General features: G+C 45.1%; 1 protein-coding gene across 2 annotated transcripts in view; it reads right to left on the bottom strand.

The window, feature by feature from the left end:
* Positions 1 to 3,771: 3,771 nt before the first annotated feature.
* The window catches only part of LOC112219483 (inositol hexakisphosphate kinase 2), a 36,249-nt gene continuing 18,788 nt past the window's right edge, over positions 3,772 to 21,232 (bottom strand). Inside the window, exons 2-6 of one of the 2 annotated variants that reach the window (XM_024380776.2) lie at positions 9,037 to 9,439; positions 6,910 to 7,114; positions 6,254 to 6,408; positions 5,706 to 5,881; positions 3,772 to 5,575 (exon numbers count right to left, since the gene is read on the bottom strand). In XM_024380776.2, coding sequence (XP_024236544.1) covers positions 5,027 to 5,575; positions 5,706 to 5,881; positions 6,254 to 6,408; positions 6,910 to 7,114; positions 9,037 to 9,274 — 1,323 coding nt within the window. In that variant the 5' untranslated portion in view covers positions 9,275 to 9,439 and the 3' untranslated portion in view covers positions 3,772 to 5,026. Of the gene's footprint in view, positions 5,576 to 5,705; positions 5,882 to 6,253; positions 6,409 to 6,909; positions 7,115 to 9,036; positions 9,815 to 21,232 lie in introns of those variants that run through there. The other variant, XM_042295278.1, reaches the window with a different exon arrangement.

Genomic DNA, 21,232 nt, shown 5'->3' with positions numbered 1-21,232 from the left:
TGAACAGAACACTGGCTTTTATATAGCTTCTGAAGGAATGGGGAATTGGAGACAGCTGTGTCTTGACGAGGGGGCGGGGTCAGCTCTCCAATTAGCCCTGGAGTCGACCAATCAGCTGCTTGAGGGATTTCAGGAAGCCATTTCCTGAAATAAACACATGCAAATACACAAACTACAACACATAATCTGGGGAACGTAACACTAGCCACCGTGCTTCTACACCTGCATTGCTTGCTGTTTGGGGTTTTAGGCTGGGTTTCTGTACAGCACTTTGAGATATCAGCTGATGTATGAAGGGCTATATAAATAAATTTGATTTGATTTGTTTAGGAAGAAAAATAGGAGAGCTAAAACTCAGTTTTTAAGTATAGGTGAAGCACATGTAACTCACTGGAGAATTACATAAACAGACAAATAATGGACGTGCAGCATACGATGCCTTCGGAAAGTATTCAGATTCAGTATTTTTCCTCCTTTCTGTTACATCACAGACTTATTCTAAAATTGATAAAATAAAAATAGTTAATCAGAAATCTACACACAACACCCCATAATAACAAAGTGAAAACTGTTTTTGAAATTATTTGCAAATTTATAAAAATAAGACAGAAATACCTTATTTACATAAGTATTCAGACCCTTTGCTATGAGACTCGAAATTGAGCTCAGGTGCATCCTGTTTCCATTGATCAACCTTGATATGTTTCTACGACTTGATTGGAGTATACCTGTGGTAAATTCAATTGATTGGACATGATTTGGAAAGGAACACACGTCTATATAAGGTCCCACAGTTGACAGTGCATGTCAGAGCAAAAACCAAGCCATGAGGTCAAAGGAATTGTCCGTAGAGCTCCGAGACAGAATTGTGTCGAGGCACAGATCTGAGGAAGGGTACCAACATTTTTTTGGCGCATTCAAGGTCCCCAAGAACAGTGGCATCAGTCATTCTTAAAAATGGAAGAAGTTTGGAACCACCAAGACTCTTCCAAGAGCTGGCCACCCGGTCAAACTGTGCAATCGGTGGAGAAAGGCCTTGGTCACTCTGACAGAGCTCTAGAGTTCCTCCGTGGAGATGGGAGAACTTTCTAGAAAGACCAGCATCTCTGCAGTGCTCCATCAATCAGGCCTTTATGGCCAGACGTAAGCCACTCCTCAGTAAAAAGGTACATGACAACCCACTTGGAGTTTGCCAAAATCATAAAGACTTTCAGACCATGAGAAACAAGATTCTCTGGTCTGATGAAATCAAGATTGAACTCTTTGGCCTGAATGCCAAGCGACATATATGGAGGGAACCTGGCACCATCTCTACGGTGAAGCATAGTGTTGGCAGAATCATGTTGTGGGGATGTTTTTTCGTGTTGTGGGGATGTTAGTCAGGATCGAGGGAAAGATGAACGGAGCAAAGTACAGAGAGATCCTTGATGAAAACCTGCTCAGGAACTCAGACTGGGGGGCGAAGGTTCACCTTCCAACAGGACAATGACCCTAAGCACACAGCCATGACAACGCAGGAGTGGCTACAGGACAAATCTCTGAATGGCTGGGCCACTCAAGGACAGAGCCTGGGCTTGAACATCTCTGGAGAGACCTGAAAATAGCTTTGCAGCAACGCTCCCTGTTCAACCTGACAGAGCTTGAGGATCTGCAGAGACAAATGGGATAAACTACCCAAATACAGGTGTGCCAAGCTTGTAGCGTCATACCCAAGAAGGCTCGAGGCTGTAATTGCTGACATGTGGAAAAAGGGGTTTGAATACTTACCGAATATACTGTAAATACTTTTGTTTGAAATAGAGGTGAGTGTTTGATGTAGTATGATCAAACATCTGAGATTCTGGGACACCACTTTATCCTCAGCTTCAGAGAAAACCTAAAAATGGTACACTGCTGTTGCCATAGTGATTATGTACCACTGTTATACAACTGGGCCATTTGCATTGGTAGCCTGAGCATAGTTATAAAGAAGGGCAAGGGTATAAACAACACATTCAACCTAGTAGATAAAACAGTCCACTCGGTGGCTTTTCTGTTACATCATCACCTAAAACAACTTTCCAAGAGACTGAAATATGACGGTTTATACTCGATCTAATCCCCCCATCTCTCTCTCTGCAATCTCACACAGGAATGTGGAGTACCCCCCACCCCCACCCCCACCCCCCCCCCCACCCACCCTGTTTCACCCAGCTGTTTACCCTGAAATTGGAGCGGTGTCCTCTGGGGCACGTCAGCCAGTGGGTCAGACCTGCTCCACAAACGGTACCGAGGTTTAACATTTCACAACATGAGACTTCCCTAACATCAGTCAACCTAACCAGAGAAACAAGAGACAAATAGCAATAAGCACTGATAAACAGAGAAAATGGCATGTGTGTATAGGAGAAAGCATCTCTGATGGTCAGTCCCCCATACATGCTATGTATTGAAGTAGAGCACATAGCATGAAAGACAAAGTTGAGCTGCTGTGTTTCCCAGAGAGAGGGCACTAGGCAGATAATGGTCTATCAATGCTGTGTACTCAGGAGAGAGAGAGAAGAGCTGTCTGAGTGTTAGGGATCCATTCCATGAGTGAATCAATCACGTGTTTTCAGAAGCCTGTGACTCATACCATTCCTCCCAAGACTGGCTGATTCACTCTCTTCTCCTTTTTTCTTCAGACTGGTTAGGACCTGACCGTGGCTGGCAGAGACACAATCTCCCCTCATCTCTCATCTCATGACCTCACATTGTAGTACCAGCCCCATCTGCCCCCATCACATACACAGTCTCTATATTCCTCTCTGGATCATGTAGCTATGTACAGCATTTGTGACGCTCTGGAGCCGAGCCTTTGTGTCTCAGCAGCCCAATGGGATTATGATAAAAGGGCCATCTGACATTTTAATAAACTGAAAGTGATACTCCTGTTATTTAGATGGGAATTCCAGCCTCAATTCTTAGATGTTATCGGAGAGCAGTCTGACCCTGTGGTCAGGTCTTTCCCCCTGACTAAGCAGGTGGTGGTGGGACTACATCATGATGGAGCTGCAGTTCTCCAAACTAATCCTGGATTAAATCTTTCATAAATGTGCGGGCACTGTGAGGCATTCCCAGTCATCACTCACCCACACAATATGACCTTTCCCCTCCATCAAATAAATGTAAACTAAGAGCATTGCCAGCTTTCTATTTTAAATCAGGGGTTACACTAGTTTTCCATGTAAAAACATGAAGAGCCATTACAACCAATTGGATTCGGTGGGAGTACGTTTTGCAGATTGGACAGTGTTGGAGTAAATTAGTATATTTCATTGGTTCCAAAAAGACAAGTGACATTTCAATGTGGGGGTTAAAGTTGAAATCTGCATAAGGTGAAACAGCACCACTGTTCGTCCCCAGCGTCTTTATTCAGAGAAGCGACTGGCAGCGCAATACATTTTCTATGATAATTGCAGAACATATTGTGGTGTTCTATCATGCGTGCAATGATGTACGAGGGAAAGAAAGTGTTGGTTGTTTGAAGTAACTTCTTTGTTGTTGTAATATACCAAACTGATGGCAGTTTCACCAACTATGGATTCCAGCAAGATGGCGGTTTTACTGTAGAAACACTAGCAATACAAGTTGTTTTACTCTTCTGTAAAATTTTGAAAATGTCACTTATCGTTACACCCCTTAGGCACTCAACCCATTGCTGGTTGTTGTCTGGATTTAGTGAGATGAAGCCCGGCATCACTGTATAACACAGTATTAGCACACAAAGGGATAGAAATAGAGGGCAGAGCATTTGCCACAACCAAAAATTGTTTTATTTCTCCAACAAAATGTGGACAAGACAGATACAAGATAGGAGATATCTGAACATAAAACAACAATATTAATTAATAATCAGATTAATAACATGGAATGTAGTCTTTGTATCTCCATTCACTTTCTTTTTTACATGTTTTAGTTTAAGAAACATGTCAAATAAATAGATCTACAGGTACCTGACTAAATAAAGGAAACACTTGAGTAAATGAGGGATACGAAGTATATTGAAAGCAGGTGCTTCCACACAGGTGTGCTTCCTGAGTTAATTAAGCAATTAACATCCCATCATGCTTAGGGTCCTGTATGAAAATGCCCAGTTGCCCACTAGTTTGGCTACTATGGCTAGAAGAGATCTCAGTGACTTTGAAAGAGGGGTCGCAAAGGAGCACAGGGGGTTTATAGGGTGTGTGTATTTTAGTATAATTTTTTTATTTTGTGGGTGTGTCTCAGTCACCAGATTTCAACCCAACTGAACACTTATAGGAGATTAACGGAGCAGCACGAGACAGCGTTTTACACCACCATAAATAAAACAACAAATTATGGAACTTATTGTGGAAGAATGGTGTCGCAATAAAGTAGAATCTATGCCAAGGCGCATTGAAACTGTTCTGGCTCGTGGTGGCCCATAAAGACACTATGTTGGTGCTTCCTTGATTTGGGCAGTTACCTGTAAAAGGCCTCTGTAAGCTATTAGATGACAATCTGAATACACCGCAGTCTCTTCTTTGAATCCAAAGGGAACGGGATGGCAAAATAAACTGGTACAGTAGAAAAATGGAAGATGTTTTCCCTTAGCAACTTTCATTTCACACAGGTACAGCAGTTTCTCTCTTTTGCTTTCTCAAATCTGCCCCATCAGTAGCACACCAGTGCAACATCAGTGCATGTGTTTGTGTGTATATAAGGCAGCAGGAACCGTTGGAATCCGTGCTTGCGGTCATGGACTTCCTTTCACTGGGTAAAATAATCAAGTTTGTAAAAGAGTAAGCAGATAAGGGTGACAACTCACTGAGTTAACTGAAGATCGCAAATGTCTCTTTAAACATGAACTATCAGGGCCCTTTTTATCCCCCAGGGACACAAACAAAAACACCCAAAAGAAGCACCAAGAACAGAAACAAGAACCTTGTGGAAAACAGGCTACAGCAATGTTCAGCATGCCCCTAAGGCCAGCCTCTGTAGTCCAGTGTGATGCTTTATCCAGGAGTCCAAAAGAGAGACTGTTTTAGTCTGTGCTGTGGTCCTCCAGCTTGGAGATGATGGCGATGAGGTTCTGCAAACCAAAGATGTAGCCACTGTCCTGGCCCTCGTGCACCACACTGTCCTCCACAAAGTCGGGGCAGGTGGTGTGTGCAAAGTCAATCATCCTCACGTCCACCGCCGGGTCAGGGCCTGTATCAGATCGGGCTGCCAGGCACCCACCACCAGCGCTACCACTACTACTGCGGGTAAACCCAAACGCACCTGCCTCTTCATCCTCTTCCACTTCCTCCTCAGACAAACCATCCTCGGGGGCCCTGTGTGTGTGTGTGCAGGGCGGCTCGCCGTCATAGATGATCAGTAGGGAGGAGGAATAGAAGCGATAGGACTCACAGCTCTCCAGGGCTGCCTGCATCTCCCTGAGCCTCCGCAACACCGGGGAGAGCAGCTCACGCCGCAGACGCCGCCCGTCATGGAAGAACTGGAACAAGGCTTCCTTAAAGCCCGACAGGGTCAGTTTACGCCCAATGTATTTATCCATGAACATGAGCTGACCCGAGTCTGACTGGTATACCTGAGAGAGAGGTAGGAGATGGAAGGGTTCAGAAATACATTTTTCTGCTGAACTAAAACTCCCCAATAGATCATGTCAGGCTCTACAATTCTGCCCCATCCCCATCAATAACACACAAGTTTGTGCCCACCTGCATGCCACAGAGGCGTACTCCGATGGAGGCTGAGGTGCTTTGCTGGCACTTGCGGATTTGCATGACCTTCTTCTCCTCGGACACGTTGTCACCGTGCTGCCGCGTTCCCATTTTCAGGTCCAGCACACATGGAACCGTGTGTCGCCACGTCAGGTTCTCCAGCAGGATGAATTCTGGGAAGGGGTCCTGAGTCAAGGAGCCTTTGGCCATAGGAGAATCACATGTTCTAATGGACCTGGTTGGAGACAACTCTCCACTAATGTAGTAGGAAGACCTGACTCCCTCTCAGCGGACACTAATTCAGATGGACCCGACACAAATCCAACTTTAGCCTTTCCTCACATCAATCTACTTCACTTAAACACAAATATGTCACAAGTACATTATATGTAAGATTGTGAGGCTACATTGGGCACAAGATTCTGCAGAGTGAAGAAATAGGCAGTAGCACACAGTAATAAGATCAGGTACAGTACATGGAAAACCCCTGCAGGCAGGTGCTGGATGGCCTGATGTTTAGAGTAGTTATGGTAATGAGAGGATACTGTACTGGTTGCGGTGCTTGGCGTTCTCCTTCATCCTCTGCAGGTGTTTCTGTTGGAGTTGGAGTCTCCAGGGGTTGTGTTGGATGGCGTTGCTGCCTTCTAGAGGCACCTCCTCTTGCTGCAGCCACTCCAGCTCCTCCTCCTCATGCTTATGACTGGGGAAGAGAGGAGAGTCAGGCGGGGTGGAGAGCAGGGAGGGAGTCTCCCTATTGTACCATTAAGTTTACGTTCTAGAACCTTTGATACAATGTGTCTCAACATAGGTGTCAGGTAATGTTATATGGAAGGTACATGACAAAGATCGGCATATTATAAGTGTATGCTCGGTCAGATAGCATCAACTTTGACTGTCCTGTCGCTTCCCTACCCTTTACCCTTCCCCTTGTGCTCTGCCCCTCCTGGCCTGGCGATCAGGGCTCTGTTCCATAACCATCTGGCTCTAACTAACCCCAGCCTGGCCACACCATCTATTCACATCAGATGGGTCCTGCCTGCTTGTATTTCAGAGTGCTTTCTGTGTTAGTGTGAGTCTGTCAGTTATGTGTCAGTGATTGCGTGTGTTCACCATAACAATCACCAACTCTGGTGCCCTGCATGTCTCTTCATCAGTGTCATAGTAAGTCTCCGTAACAGAGTTTCAATCTGTCTCGTCTCACCTCATGTCCTTGTCTTCGTGTGAGTCCAGCAGACTCCGGGCAGACAGCTGCTTGTTGCCCCAGTGCAGCATCTTGCTGTATGGCTCACTGTTGACCGTCAGATCTATATTCTCCAGGTGCCCAACCCCAGAGTCACTGTGCAGGGGGTACGCTATGAGACACAGGTTGCCCTCCTCATCCTCTTCAAAACCCACAGATACCACACCTGAGAGAGCGAGAGAGAGAGAGAGAGGAAAGAAAGAAGACAAACCCGTAAGATATCAACCTCATAGAAACAGCAATGGTTCTTTTGACCGTCTCTTGATGAAACACTATTTTCATTTCTCAGCAGCAAACAAGAAACTGGGAAGTATTTGGAGTCTTACCCCCAACTATTTTTGCTGTCCAGCATTCTTTTTTTACTTACAGAGCCGTCTGCCCTGGCTTCTCTCAACCTGATCAAAGGACCTGGACAAACAACTTTATAACAAAACAGAGATACAGATCTCCCAACTCCACATAGACACAGAGAGGCAGAGGGCGATATGGGGCATGGAGACAACAGATAGAGGCTGTGACATTATGGAAATCTTGTGTGTATATATGTGTACAGTATGTTGTTGTGTAAACACACACAATATTATACTATCACTCATGCAGAAAAGGAAAGTCACTCCAAAACAGAAACCACACAAGGCTCAAGCAGATGCAGTTAAAAATCAGATTTATTTGAAGTGATTTGAGATGGTTTCTCCAACCATTATAGTAGTAATATTATTACACAGTAAATAAAATCAAACATCTTAAACACACTGTCACCAACACCAGAGTACCAAAAACCACAAATCATGTAAACCTATGCATATTGCCTTACAACAAGTTGTACAGTGAGAGAACAGCACAGCAGCATACATAGTCTCTGTAGATGAACCAGACGGATGAACTCAAAGCCTATTTCAATCCCTCAGTCACTCTGACGTCATTCTGCCCATCCCGTATGTACAACATTCTAACCCCCCTCCCTCATGAGACATCCCCCACCCTGCCCCATCCAAAACCACCCTAACCTCTCTCTGTGGGGATGATTCCCCTCTGGGGTGGGATGCATAGAACACAACCGCTGCAAATTGACATGGAAGGGTACAGTAGCGCAAAGGGAAAAACAGTTGAAGATGAAAAAGTGAGATAAAGTCTAGGATTCATTGGCTCCTATAGGATCAGAACACATTTTGTGGTGTGAGTATATGAGATCCAAAGCAACCGAGTATCAAGCCACAGCCTTGTTTTAGAATGTTAAAAAGGAGGTAGAAACCCCCCGGTTTACACACACAGGTTCACTTGTCTGTCAGGTAGTAAAGACAAACAGCTGCAGTGACCCGTAGTGTTAGATAACCCACTGTTAAAGGGCTAAACAGTGGAGGGGAGACGCAGCACTGGTGGTGAACAGTGAGAGTTAACAATATATGGTGGACGTTAGGACCCTGCCTTCTGAACCTCAAGCCTTAGATACTGATGTCATCGTATGATAGATTTAACCCGCTCCTTGCTGAATTATTTCTGAAAATGTTAGAAAGCATTTCTCTGCGTGTGCGCGCACACACACACACACACACACACACACACACACACACACACACACACGGTCTTCATGTGTACTATACTGCATTCTACCTGCTCTGTATGCTCTCTGGGTAGAGAAACACAACTCCTACCTGTCTGACTTACCTCCAATGCTTCTACATACAGGACAGCACACCCTGGTGGTGCTCCACTGCTACATCGCCCTCCTGTGGCCAGATCCAACAGCACCGCCTACCGCACAGCATCCTGGCTGGCTGCAAAGTCCTAACCTGGCCCTTAGAGAATTGACAGAACCCACCTGATCCATCTGTGAAGGGACACCGTTCGACTCCCTAAAAAACACCCTATATCATAATACCATGCACTAACATGGACCGTGGACAAGGAAAAGTGCAGAGAAAAAAAATGCATGCACCTACAATAATGAGCTAACCTATTTTCCCATCGCATTCCACACCAATCAGGAAATAGCGAGAGGGGGAATGGGATATGGTCAAAAGAGACAGCCCAGTCACACACAGTAGATGGCCGTGGAGGTGTGGTAGAGGTTAGGGGGTACAGTCTTACCTCGGTACTGGGGGGTGAACTTCCTCATGGCGCTGGGTAGGCTCTTGTAGAACTGGTGCTCTTGGGGGATGAGGGGCTTGCAGATGGTCTGCTCTCCAAAACGCAGCACGCAGCAGTGGCCCCCCACCTGGTGCATGAAGGGCTCAAGCGGGACTCCTTTCTCCAGATAGTGTTGTAGCGGATGCTGCGTTTGCTGCTGCTTGGCCTGCATGGTCTGAGCCTCCACGGCCGGACTCATTCTCCACTGACCCTGATCCGGAGCACAGTGATGCCACGCACATTAGCCTCCCTCCTCAGGGACACCGTGCAGCAGGGCTGTCGGACAACCACCCACGCAGACTCTCTCTGTTGATGTTTATTTTGATCCCTCCTTTCCTGATCTCTCCTCTGTGCAGGAGGGATTCTGCAAGATGAAAACAAAGAGTGACTGGAAGGAGGAAGAGAGAGAGAAAGAGAAATATCGGCTCAGAGTTGGTCAATCTTAAATCCCGTTTTTCCTCCTGGCCTTAGAAAGTAGGCAGAGTGGTGTAGAAACAGAAAGTCCTTTGTGTCCTGAGGTTGAAAATGAAGGTCTGCTCTGCAGAGTGTGGTCTGAGTGAGACACAGCCTGACTGAAAGTCTCGCCTGCTGCCCACTGAAACCCTTCTGACACTGACAGCCTGTGCTCGCTCGGACTGGTAAAAAACTCACAAGCACAAAAACAGATCCGCCCACTCAGCCCACTTCCACCAATCACAAGCAGGTTGTTGGGTGGTACCCATTGAGGGAAGAGAGCAAGCAAACAAAGAGGGATGGAAGGGGATTGGGGGAGGGGAGAGAAAAAAAAGAAAGAAGCAGAGAAACAGAGAGAGGAGGGATGAAGGCAGAGCTGAACTCCGCTGTTCGCTCTGTATTACAGAAGCCGTTTAACCACCTCACTCAACAAGCTGCATTTTCTAATTCAGACCAACAGCTGAGAGGGTGAGACTGGTGGTCAAATAATGCAGACCCAGTGCCCACATACAGTCTAGCACCACATACAGCCATTTGACATTTGCAAAGACAGTCAAATATGTCACAAAAACACTGGTAAACACAGTAACAAATGGATTGCATTATTACAAATAACATTGAGAGCCACAGAATGTTGATTATAGAACAAACAGCAGTCTGGTGCAAATAATGGTGTCAGTTAAGGTAAAGGTAGTCTCAAGGGCAACATAAAACAGTGTTTGTTGTCTTCCAGATTCCTCTGAAGATAAACTGCCAACATTGCCTATAACTACTAGCTAGGCAAAACATGCTGACTGGGAGCAGGGCCCTGTACAGCAGAAAGAGTCAGTGAATAGTGAGAGAACAGGGAGTGATTGTGTTTCCTGAGCTGCAGGGCGGACACTAATCCTTCCCTTCGTGGTAGCCTAGGCTAATCTGTTTCAAGAAGGGAGAACATACCAACTCCTCATTCACAGTATTGCCAGTCACAACAGGACAGGTAGGGGCATTTCCATGGAAAAGGACCCATGAGCACCAACACGTGAAGTTCATTGGAGCATACCAAATTGGGTGTCAAATGAAAGCTAAGAGTCTATATTTTTGTGAAATGAAGTATCAAGTAATGGTAGACCTAGTAATGAGTTCAAATTACTATATCAATTATGTTTATGAATGATGAATTCAAACTCTTACCCCAAAAAATATTAAAGGGAATTACTGCAACTGAATTGGATACAATGGGAAATCATAATAGTCACAAACCACAGTTGGGTCACCTTCTACGGTCCTCCCTCTTCCATACTGTTATGTTCAGCAACCCCTCCCCTCCCTGTCTGTCTCTCTCCAGTTAAATGTCACCTCTCCCAGCTCTTAGACACCTAACCACGAGTCCCCTCTCTTTCCATTTACTGTGAGCATCAGCCTCACCCACTGTGCACCGACCGACACCTGATGTCCATGGACGTTGAAAAGTAGTTGAAAGTTGGTCAGTCCACCCTGGCCTTGATGTTAACGTCCACAGACGGACCGGACCAAATCCGAACCTATCATAGACGTATGTTTCACAAGTTTGGATAGCACAGTGCAGTACAGTGAGTAGAGCACAATAGAGTAGTCTAATACAATGCAGTGGTACAGTACATTGTAATGTACTGTCATGTACTCCACTGTGCTGTATTGTACTCTGCTGCACTGTGATGACCAAACTTGTGAAACATGAGGAGAATGACAAACATAATTATGCATTTCTGTGTGTAGTACAGACCAGGGACCCATGATGTAATCCCATTACCATAATTCTGTTACAAGGTGTAAATCCACTTCACTTACTGTAGTTCAATAACCAAAATATATGTTTTCTAAGCTACGGTGCCACGACATAGCTGACTCCCCAGTCTTCAGCAGACATTTCAATCTTCATTCAGCAGATATTTAACAGAGTTTTTGGTCACAAAAACCTGAATAAGATTTGACTGTAATTCTATTACCAAAGCTCTTCCACTAAATTAGTTTTTGTAACATTTTCTGTGGAAATTGTTAAAAGCAGTCGTTGTGCATAAAGTTGCATGGTTTGTTAACCTGTAGGGTGTGTGTGTGTGTGCGCACTCGTGTGTCTGGCCCAGTAGCAGAGGAGGGGATAGACACTGGCTGGTTGTCCTCAGATCACAGGCAGTAGTAGCAATCCCCACAGTAATATCTCTAATCCAGCATCCTGGAAAACTACAGGGAAGAAAAGGGGGAAATGGAGAAAAAAAAACAGGAACTAAAACACAGATAAACACAGGTTGACGGCACAGGGCACAAAGGGACTGTCAGGTACATTATACAACACTAATGAAGCAAAACACTGACACTGCTCTGGCTTTGTCTCTTGACCAATCATCTCTGACCTGAACATTGGTCAATATCCATGCCAACAGTAGCCTATTGCCAGCAGACATGCTGACTTTGGCCTAGACTTTGCAGACACTTGCAAGACTTTAGGGAGGGGCACAAGAATGTCAGAGAGAGAGAGAGAGAGAGAGAGAGAGAGAGAGAGAGAGAGAGAGCGATGTTAGTGGACTTGCTGAAGAGCAGTAGCGTGGCATGTGGCCATTAGTGAGGTAGATTGTTTAATGCCCTGAGTGTTCCTGTCGTGTGTTCCAGAGAGACAAAGACACAGCGACCTGCTGACAGACCAGGAACCCAATAGGAGCACAGAGCTCAGGGAAGTTGTCCTTTTCATCTCCACAGTCTCCATAGAATGCACACAGACGTCAGTCACAGCCCCAAATGACACGTCTTGCCAATAATGTCAGACCTACTGGCAAATAACATTCCTTGCCAGCACTGCAGACATGGTGACTTTGGCCTGAACTTTGAAGAGACTTGCAAGACTTTAAGGGAGGGGCACAACAATGGACTCGTTTTTGAGGGAAATATCCTCATGAGACCCCAAAATGGATTAGAAGCCTCCAGCCAGCAGAGCTAGACAGGATCAGGATGACATTCTACCCTATGGAGCTGTGACTGACTGACATGCTGAAGTAGTTGTGGATGTCCTATCAAACTATGGTATGGAGGTACAAATAAGTCAAAAACATCTGTCTACAGCCCTCAAATGCATCTCTGGACCTAGAAGCCAGTTCCACTGCATTTTTTATTGTTCCCCTCTAAATCAGGGACTGGTTAGACCTGGGACACCAGGTTTAATTAATTATCAGGTTAAACAGAAAACCTGCAGGCTCCGGACCTCGTAGGGTAAGAGTTGAATATCCCTGGTCTACAGTGACACTGAGGGTCTGACAGGTCTGCTGTTCAGCTGGGGTTATTGTCACCATGCTAGTTTCTCACGGCTGCATGAGGAACGACAGAGGTCGGGTTGTGGTGGAATGTCAGCACGACTCAGACAGAATGTCTTGGAGTATGGTGGTGGGCACATTGTGGTGCTGGAGTGCTCATAGGGGGCAGGAGGTGGGCAAGGTTAGTTTCATACTAACATGAGGCCAGGGGTACTGGCACGCTGGGCAGAGCAGAACAGAGGAGTAACTGGAGTGGGGATAATATGTAGGTGCTGAGTGACTTCAGACAGAAGGGAGGAACTACTGTAGTGAACCCAGAGACCATCCTGGGGCTATGAAGGACACATGGACAAAGGCTGTAGCTCGTAAACAAGCAAGCTAGCACTGTAGGCAGAATTGAGTTTACCTCCAAAACATCCTGGATTTGTAAAGCTACTTCTAGGAATGTGTAAGGCCTATATTTTAAGTGCATTCGGAAAGTATTCAGGCCCCTTGACTTTTGTTTAATGTTACAGCCTTATTCTTATATTAAAAAATATAAAAAATATTTTTTTAAAGCCCCCCCCCCACTCCTCAATCTACACACAAAATGTTGCCAAATTGATACAAATAAAAATTTAAAAAACTTAAAAATATTACATTCTCATAAGTATTCAGACCCTTCACTCAGTACTTTGTAGAATCACCTTTGGCATTGATTACAGCCTAGAGTCTTCTTGGGAATGAAACTACAATCTTGGCACACCTGTATTAGAGGAGTTTCTCCCATTCTTCTCTGCAGATCCTCTCCATCTCTGTCAGATTGGATGGGGAGCGTCGCTGCACAGCTATCTTCAGGTCTCTCCAGAGATGTTCAATCGGGTTCAAGTCCAGGCTCTGGATAGGCCACTCAAGGACGTGTCCCAAAGCCACTCCTGCGTTGTCTTGGCTGTTTGCTAAGGGTTGTTGTCCTGTTGGAAGGTGAACCTTCAGAACGCTCTGACTGGGGTGGAGCAGGTTTTCATCAAGAATCTCTGTACTTTGCTCGTTCATCTTTCCCTCAATTCTGACGAGTCTCCCAGTCCCTGTCACTAAAAAACATCCCCACAGCATGATGCTGCCACCACCATGCTTCACTGTAGGGATGGTGCCAGGTTTCCTCCAGATGTGACGCTTGGCATTCAGGCCGAAGAGTTCAATCTTGGTTTCATCAGACCAGAGAACCTTGTTTTTCATGGTCTGAGTCCTTTAGGTGCCTTTTGGCAAACTCCAAGCAGGGTGTGATGTGACTTTTACTGAGGAGTGTCTTCCATCTGGCCACTACCATAAAGGCCTGATTGGTGGAGTGCTGCAGAGATGGAAGAACCTTCCAGAAAGACAACCATCTCCACAGAGAAACTCACCTCCCTGACCAAGGCCCTTCTCCCCTGAGAAGGGCAGCCAGTTCTAGGAAGTCTCTCTGTGGATCCAAATTTCTATTTAATAATGATGGGGACCTTCAATGCTGCAGAAATGTTTTGGTACCCTTCCCCAGATCTGTGCCTCGACACAATCCTGTCTCGGAGCTTTACAGACAATTCCTTCAACCTCATGGCTTGGATCTTGCTCTGACATGCACCGTCAACTGTGGGGCCTGATATAGACAGGTGTGCAGTGTGCCTTTCCAAATCGTGTTCAATCAATTGAATTTATTTTTAATACATTGGCAAACATTTCTAAAAACCTGTTTTTGATTTGTCATTATGGGGTATTGTGTGTAGATTAAATCGCCCCCCCCCCCTCATAAATCTATATAAGAATAAGGCTGTAACATAACAAAATGTGGAAAAAGCCAAGGGGTCTGAATACTTTCCGAATGCACTGTATTTAGAATGGAATAGATAGGCTACAGGTGTAGTAGGCGTCTTAAGGCAGAACTAATACCACTGACTGACTGTACACAAGGACAAACGCCACAACACACCTCTGCTGACCTGTCTCCTCCCACTCTTGCTGGGCTATTTCAGGAAGAAGGCTCAGCTGGCTCACCTCAGTGTCAGCCTATTCCCCAGACGGACAGATGACGGATCAGTCCAGTTTACATCAGACCAGTGTGCTGCTGACCAAGTCTTTACAGGTCATCACGTAAACCCCCCGTAAAATACCAAAGAGCTACCGGCTATTCAGAGACTAATACATAGCAACCTCCAAACAAACACACATTTAGAAAGGCAGACAGACATGCACACAGTCCGGCAGAAACATGCACATAATTTACAGACTACACTAAGTAGGCTCAGAATGCTTTGTCTTTTTTACACACTGTACCAACATTCTCTCCACACGTTTATAAACACGAACAGGCTACACGCACGTGATAGGTAACAGGTCCATAAATACCAGCATTGATACCAGAGTGCAACGGGTGACATTTGATTACTTCAGCCATCCGGACACAGCTGCATTACCTTGGCTACAGATGTGCCCACAGCCCACATAAATCCTCTAAAACCTATCCATAGCATGTATGAAGGGGGTCACTGATCTTTCTCACTGGCGATGTCAAGTTGCCAATGAGAGATGCCAACCTATTTGACCCACTTCTGAGGGCATCATGCTAAGGCTGCAGGCAAGCAGAAACTTTAATTCTCTTCCTAAATTGACTGATTCTAAATGGAATTTACCCCTCCCTGGATTCCTACAAAACAGCCAAGCCCATCCAAAGCCCCACTCTTAATGTCTTCTAATCTAAGCCACTGCAGTACGTGAGTCAATCTGTCAGAGCTGAGTAATGCCAAACACAGCATCATAACAGTACCCACCCACACACACACAGCATCATAACGGCACCCACCCATCCACACACACTACGGCTGGGCGATATAGTATTTTGGCCATATCACAGTATAAAAAATAAAAAAACATTGACAGTATTTTATGTTGTTTTTTTAATAATAAAAATACTACATTTGCTTTATGAGTAGTGTGTGACCCTAGAGTGGCAACACATACATTCTAAGTGATTCAATGGGTCTTTCTCCATTCTGATTGAACAGTATAAAACAATTCAACCCCAAAAAGTAGTCATCATTTTCATCAATTTCTGCATTTGAGATAATTTCCACACTGCTATGCAAGGCTTCACGATATGGGCAAGTAATCTGGGCCTTATTTTTAACCAAATGTTGCAATTTGACTTGTAATTTAGAGCAAAACACTTGGGTTAACTGTTGGAATAATGGGAATAGAATGTCTATTCTAATTATATAGTTAGAATATAATAGTGGGCGCTTTTAATACAGTGTTGTTTGACATGATAATGAATGAAAATGCTAGGGAGGAGTTATTGTGACAGGGTAGGAACTAATGTGTTGATAGGTGTTTCCTACGGGACCCTATAATCTCACAGGTTTGGAGTGGACAAAGTTTAGTAGACTTTGCCAAAGTTTTTTTTTAAGTTTTCAGAAGGTGTGCAAGGGCGAATAGAGTTACTGCACACACTTCACAGAGCAGGCGTTCCCTAATGGAAATACACAAATGCATGTTAGAACGAACCAATAGGCTCTCGCTAGCTAGTGCTTCTGCCTACTATGATTCATTTGCTCCCATTGGAAACAACAGGCTGTGGTCAAACTGGATTCCGTTTCAATTAACAGGTGTGCTTTGTTAATTTAATTTGTGGAATTTCTTACTTCTCAATGTATTTGGGCCAATCAGTTGTGTTATGACAAGGTAGGGTTGGTATACAGAAGATAGCCCTATTTGGTAAAAGACCAAGTTCATATTATGGCAAGAACAGCTTGAATAAGCAAAGAGAAACAGTTCATCATTACTTTAAGAGATGAAGGTCAATCATTGCGGAAAAGCAAGAACTTTGAAAGTTTCTTCCAAGTGCAGTCGCAAAAACCATCAAGCGCTATGATGAAATGGGCTCTCGAGGACAGAGTTGCCTCTGCTGCAGAGGATAACTTCATTAGAATCAAATCAAAGTTTGTCACGTGCGTCAAATACAACAGGTGTAGACCTTACAGTGAAATGCTTACTTACAGGCTCTAACCAATAGTGCAAAAAAGGTATTAGGTGAACAATAGGTAAGTAAAGAAATAAAACAACAGTAAAAAGACAGGCTATATTCTGTAGCGAGGCTATGAAAGTAGCGAGGCTACATACAGACACCGGTTAGTCAGGCTGATTGAGGTAATATGTACATGTAGATATGGTTAAAATGACTATGCATATGATGAACAGAGAGTAGCAGTAGCGTAAAAGAGGGGTTGGCGGGTGGCGGGACACAATGCAGATAGCCCGGTTAGCCAAAGTGTGGGAGCACTGGTTGGTCGGCCCAATTGAGGTAGTATGTACATGAATGTATAGTTAAAGTGACTATGCAAGGCCTCCCGGGTGGTGCAGTGGTTAAGGGTGGTGTACTGCAGCACCAGCTGTGCCACTAGAGACTCTGGGTTTGCGCCCATGCTCTGTCGTAACCGGCTGCGACCGGGAGGTCCGTGGAGCGACGCACAATTGGCCTAGTGTCGTCCGGGTTAGGGAGGGTTTAGCCGGTAGGGAAATCCTTGTCTCATCGCGTACCAGCGACTCCTGTGGCGGGCCGGGCGCAGTGCACGCTAACCAAGGTTGCCAGGTGCACAGTGTTTCCTCCAACACATTGGTGCGGCTGGCTTCCGGGTTGGATGGCGCTGTCTTAAGAAGCAGTGTGGCTTGGTTGGCTTGTGTATCAGAGGACGCATGACTTTCAATGCAAATACTCCAGGTAGCCATTTGATTACCTGTTCAGGAGTCTTGGGGTTAAAACTGTTGAGAAGTCTTTTTGTCCTAGACTTGGCACCCCGGTACCACTTGCCATGCGGTAGAAGAGAGAACAGTCTATGACTGGGGTGGCTGGGGTCTCTGACCATTTTTAGGGCCTTCCTCTGACACCGCCAGGTGTAGAGGTCCTGGATGGCAGACAGCTTAGCCCCAGTGATGTACTGGGCCGTACGCGCCACCCTCTGTAGTGCCTTGCGGTCAGAGGCCGAGCAATTGCTGTACCAGGCAGTGATGCAACCAGTCAGGCAGGATGCTCTCGATGTTGCAGCTGTAGAACCTTTTGAGGATCTCAGGACCCATGCAAAATCTTTTTAGTTTCCTGAGGGGGAATAGGCTTTGTCGTACCCTCTTCACGACTATCTTGGTGTGTTTGGACAACTAGTTTGTTGTTGATGTGGACACCAAGCAAATTGGAGTGGGTCTAGGGCTTCTGGGATAATGGTGTTGATGTGAGCCATTACCAACCTTTCAAAGCACTTCATGGCTACAGACGTGAGTGCTACGGGTCTGTAGTCATTTAGGCAGGTTGCCTTTGTGTTCATGGGCACAGGGACTATGGTGGTCTGCTTGAAACATGTTGGTATTACAGACTTAAATCATGTTGAAAATGTCAGTGAAGATACCTGCCAGTTGGTCAGCACATGTCCTGGTAATTCGTCTGGCCCCGCAGCCTTGTGTATGTTGACCTGTTTAAAGGTCTTACTCACTACGGAGTGCATGATCACACAGTCGTCCGGAACAGCTGATGCTCTCATGCATGCTTCAGTGTTGCTTGCCTCGAAGCGAGCATAGAAGTGATTTAGCTCGTTTAGTAGGCTCGTGTCACTGGGCAGCTCGCAGCTGTGCTTCCCTTGGTAGTCTGTAATAGTTTGCAAGCCCTGCCACATAAGACGAGCGTCGGAGCCGGTGTAGTATGATTCAATCTTAGCCCTGTATTGACGCTTTGCCTGTTTGATGCTTCCAGGGCATAGCAGGATTTCTTGTGAGCTTCCGGGTTAGAGTCCCACACCTTGAAAGCGGCAGCTCTACCCTTTAGCTCAGTGCGAATGTTGCCTGTAATCCATGGCTTCTGGTTGGGATATGTACATACAGTCACTGTGGGGACGACATCCTCATTGATAAAGCCAGTGACTGATGTGGGGCACTCCTCAATGCCATCAGAAGAATCCCGGAACATTCCAGTGATAGCAAACCAGTCCTGTAGTTTAGCATCTGCCTCATCTGACCACAGCAGGTGCTTCCTGCTTTAATTTTTGCTTGTAAGCAGGAATCAGGAGGCTAGAGTTGTGGTCGGATTAACCAAATGGAAGGTGAGGGAGAACTTTGTACGCGTCTCTGTGTGTGGAGCACAGTAGATCTGGATTTTTTTAAACTGTGGTTGCACGTTTAACATGTTGATAGAAATTTGGTAGAACTGATTTAAGTTTCCCTGCATTAAAGTTTCCGGCCACTAGGAGCGCCGCCTCTGGGTGAGTGGTTTCCTGTTTGCTTATACAGCTGACTGAGTGCGGTCTTAGTGCCAGCATCTGTCTGTGGTGGTAAATAAACAGCCACGAAAAGTATAGCTGAAAACTATCTAGGCAAGTAGTGTGGCTTGCAATTTATCACAATATACTCTAATTCAGGCAAGCAAAATCTAGAGACTTCCTTAGATTTTGTGCACCAGCTGTTGTTTACAAATATGCACAGACCCCCCCATCTTACCGGAGTGTGCTGTTCTATCTTGCCGGTGCAGCGTATATCCCGCTAGCTGAATATCCATGTCTTCATTCAGACACGATTTCGTGAAACATAGGATATTACAGTTGATGTCCCGTTGGTAGGACATTCGTGATCGTACCTCGTCTAATTTATTGTCCAATGTGCACTTTGGCGAGTAGTATTGACGGTAACGGCAGCTTTCCCAGTCGCCTTCTCCGTGTCCTGACAAGGCATCCGGCTCTTTGTCCTCTGTACTTGCGTCACTTCCTCTTGCAAATAACGGGGATGTCGGCCCTGTGGGGTGTTCGGAGAATGTCCTGTGCGTCCTCCTTGTTGTAGAAAAAATCTTAGTCTAATCCAAGTGATCGCTGTCCTGATATCCAGAAGCTCTTTGTCTAATCCGAGGTGAGCGATCGCTGTCCTGATATCCAGAAGCTCTTTGTCTAATCCGAGGTGAGTGATCGCTGTCCTGATATCCAGAAGCTCTTTTTTGCCGTAAGATAGTCGCAGCGAAGAAAACAAACAGATAATAGCACAATTGGTTGGGCTCCTGTAAAACTGCTGCCATTTCTTCCAACGTCATTTTAAAGAGAGTTATCAGCCTCAGAAATTGCAGCTCAAATAAATTATTCAGAGTTCAAGTAACAGACTAGAGGTCGACCAATTATGATTTTTCAACGCCGATACCGATTATTGGAGGACCAAAAAAGCCGATTTTTACTTATTTATAATAATAACAATTACAACAATACTGAATGAACACTTATTCTAACTTAATATAATACATCAATAAAATCAATTTAGCCTCATGTAAATAATGAAACATGTTCAATTTGGTTTAAATAATGCAAAAACAAAGTGTTGGAGAAGAAAGTAAAAGTGCAATATGTGCTATGTAAGAAAGCTAACGCTTCAGTTCCTTGCCAGAACATGAGAACATATGAAAGCTGGTGGTTCCTTTTAACATGAGTCTTCAATATTCCCAGGTAAGATGTTTTAGGTTGTAGTTATCATAGGAATTATAGGACTATTTCCCTCTATACCATTTGTATTTCATTAAACTTTGACTATTAGATGTTCTTATAGGCACTTTAGTATTGCCAGTATAGCTTCCGTCCCCCTCCTCGCTCCTCCCTGGGCTCAAACCAGCAATACAACGACAACAGCCACAATCGAAGCTGCGTTACCCATGCAGAGCAAGGGAAACAACCACCCCAAGGCTCAGAGCAAGTGACGTTTGAAACGCTATTAGCGTGCGCTAACTAGCTAGCCATTTCACTTCGGTTACACCAGCCTCATCTCGGGAGTTGATAGGCTTGAAGTCATAAACAGCGCAATGCTTGACACACAACGAAGAGCTGCTGGCAAAACGCACGAAAGTGCTGTTTGAATTCATGTTTACGAGCCGGCTTCTGCCTACCACCGCTCAGTCAGATACTTAGATACTTGTATGCTCAATCAGATTATATGCAACGCAGGACACGCTAGATAATATCTAGTAATATCATCAACCATGTGTAGTTAACTAGTGATTATGATTGATTGTTTTTTATAAGATAAGTTTAATGCTAGCTAGCAACTTACCTTGGCTTACTGCATTCGCGTAACAGACAGTCTCCTTGTGGAGTGCAACGAGAGAGAGGCAGGTCATTATTGCGTTGGACTAGTTAACTGTACGGTTGCAAGATTGGATCCCCCGAGCTGACAAGGTGAAAATCTGTCGTTCTGACCCTGAACGAGGCAGTTAACCCACCAGTCCTAGGCCGTCATTGAAAATAAGAATGTGTTCTTAACTGACTCGCCTAGTTAAATAAAAAAGGTATAAAAAAATAAAAATAAATGGTCAAATCTGCTCCCAAAAATACCGATTTCCGATTGTTATGAAAACTTGAAAAATCGGCCCTAATTAAAATCGGCCATTCCGATTAAATTAGTCAACCTCTATAACAGACACATCAACA

Source organism: Oncorhynchus tshawytscha, linkage group LG02 (genome assembly GCF_018296145.1).
Source record: "Oncorhynchus tshawytscha isolate Ot180627B linkage group LG02, Otsh_v2.0, whole genome shotgun sequence".
Classification (NCBI taxonomy): domain Eukaryota; kingdom Metazoa; phylum Chordata; class Actinopteri; order Salmoniformes; family Salmonidae; genus Oncorhynchus; species Oncorhynchus tshawytscha.
This window is presented reverse-complemented; position numbering and strand designations above follow the sequence as displayed.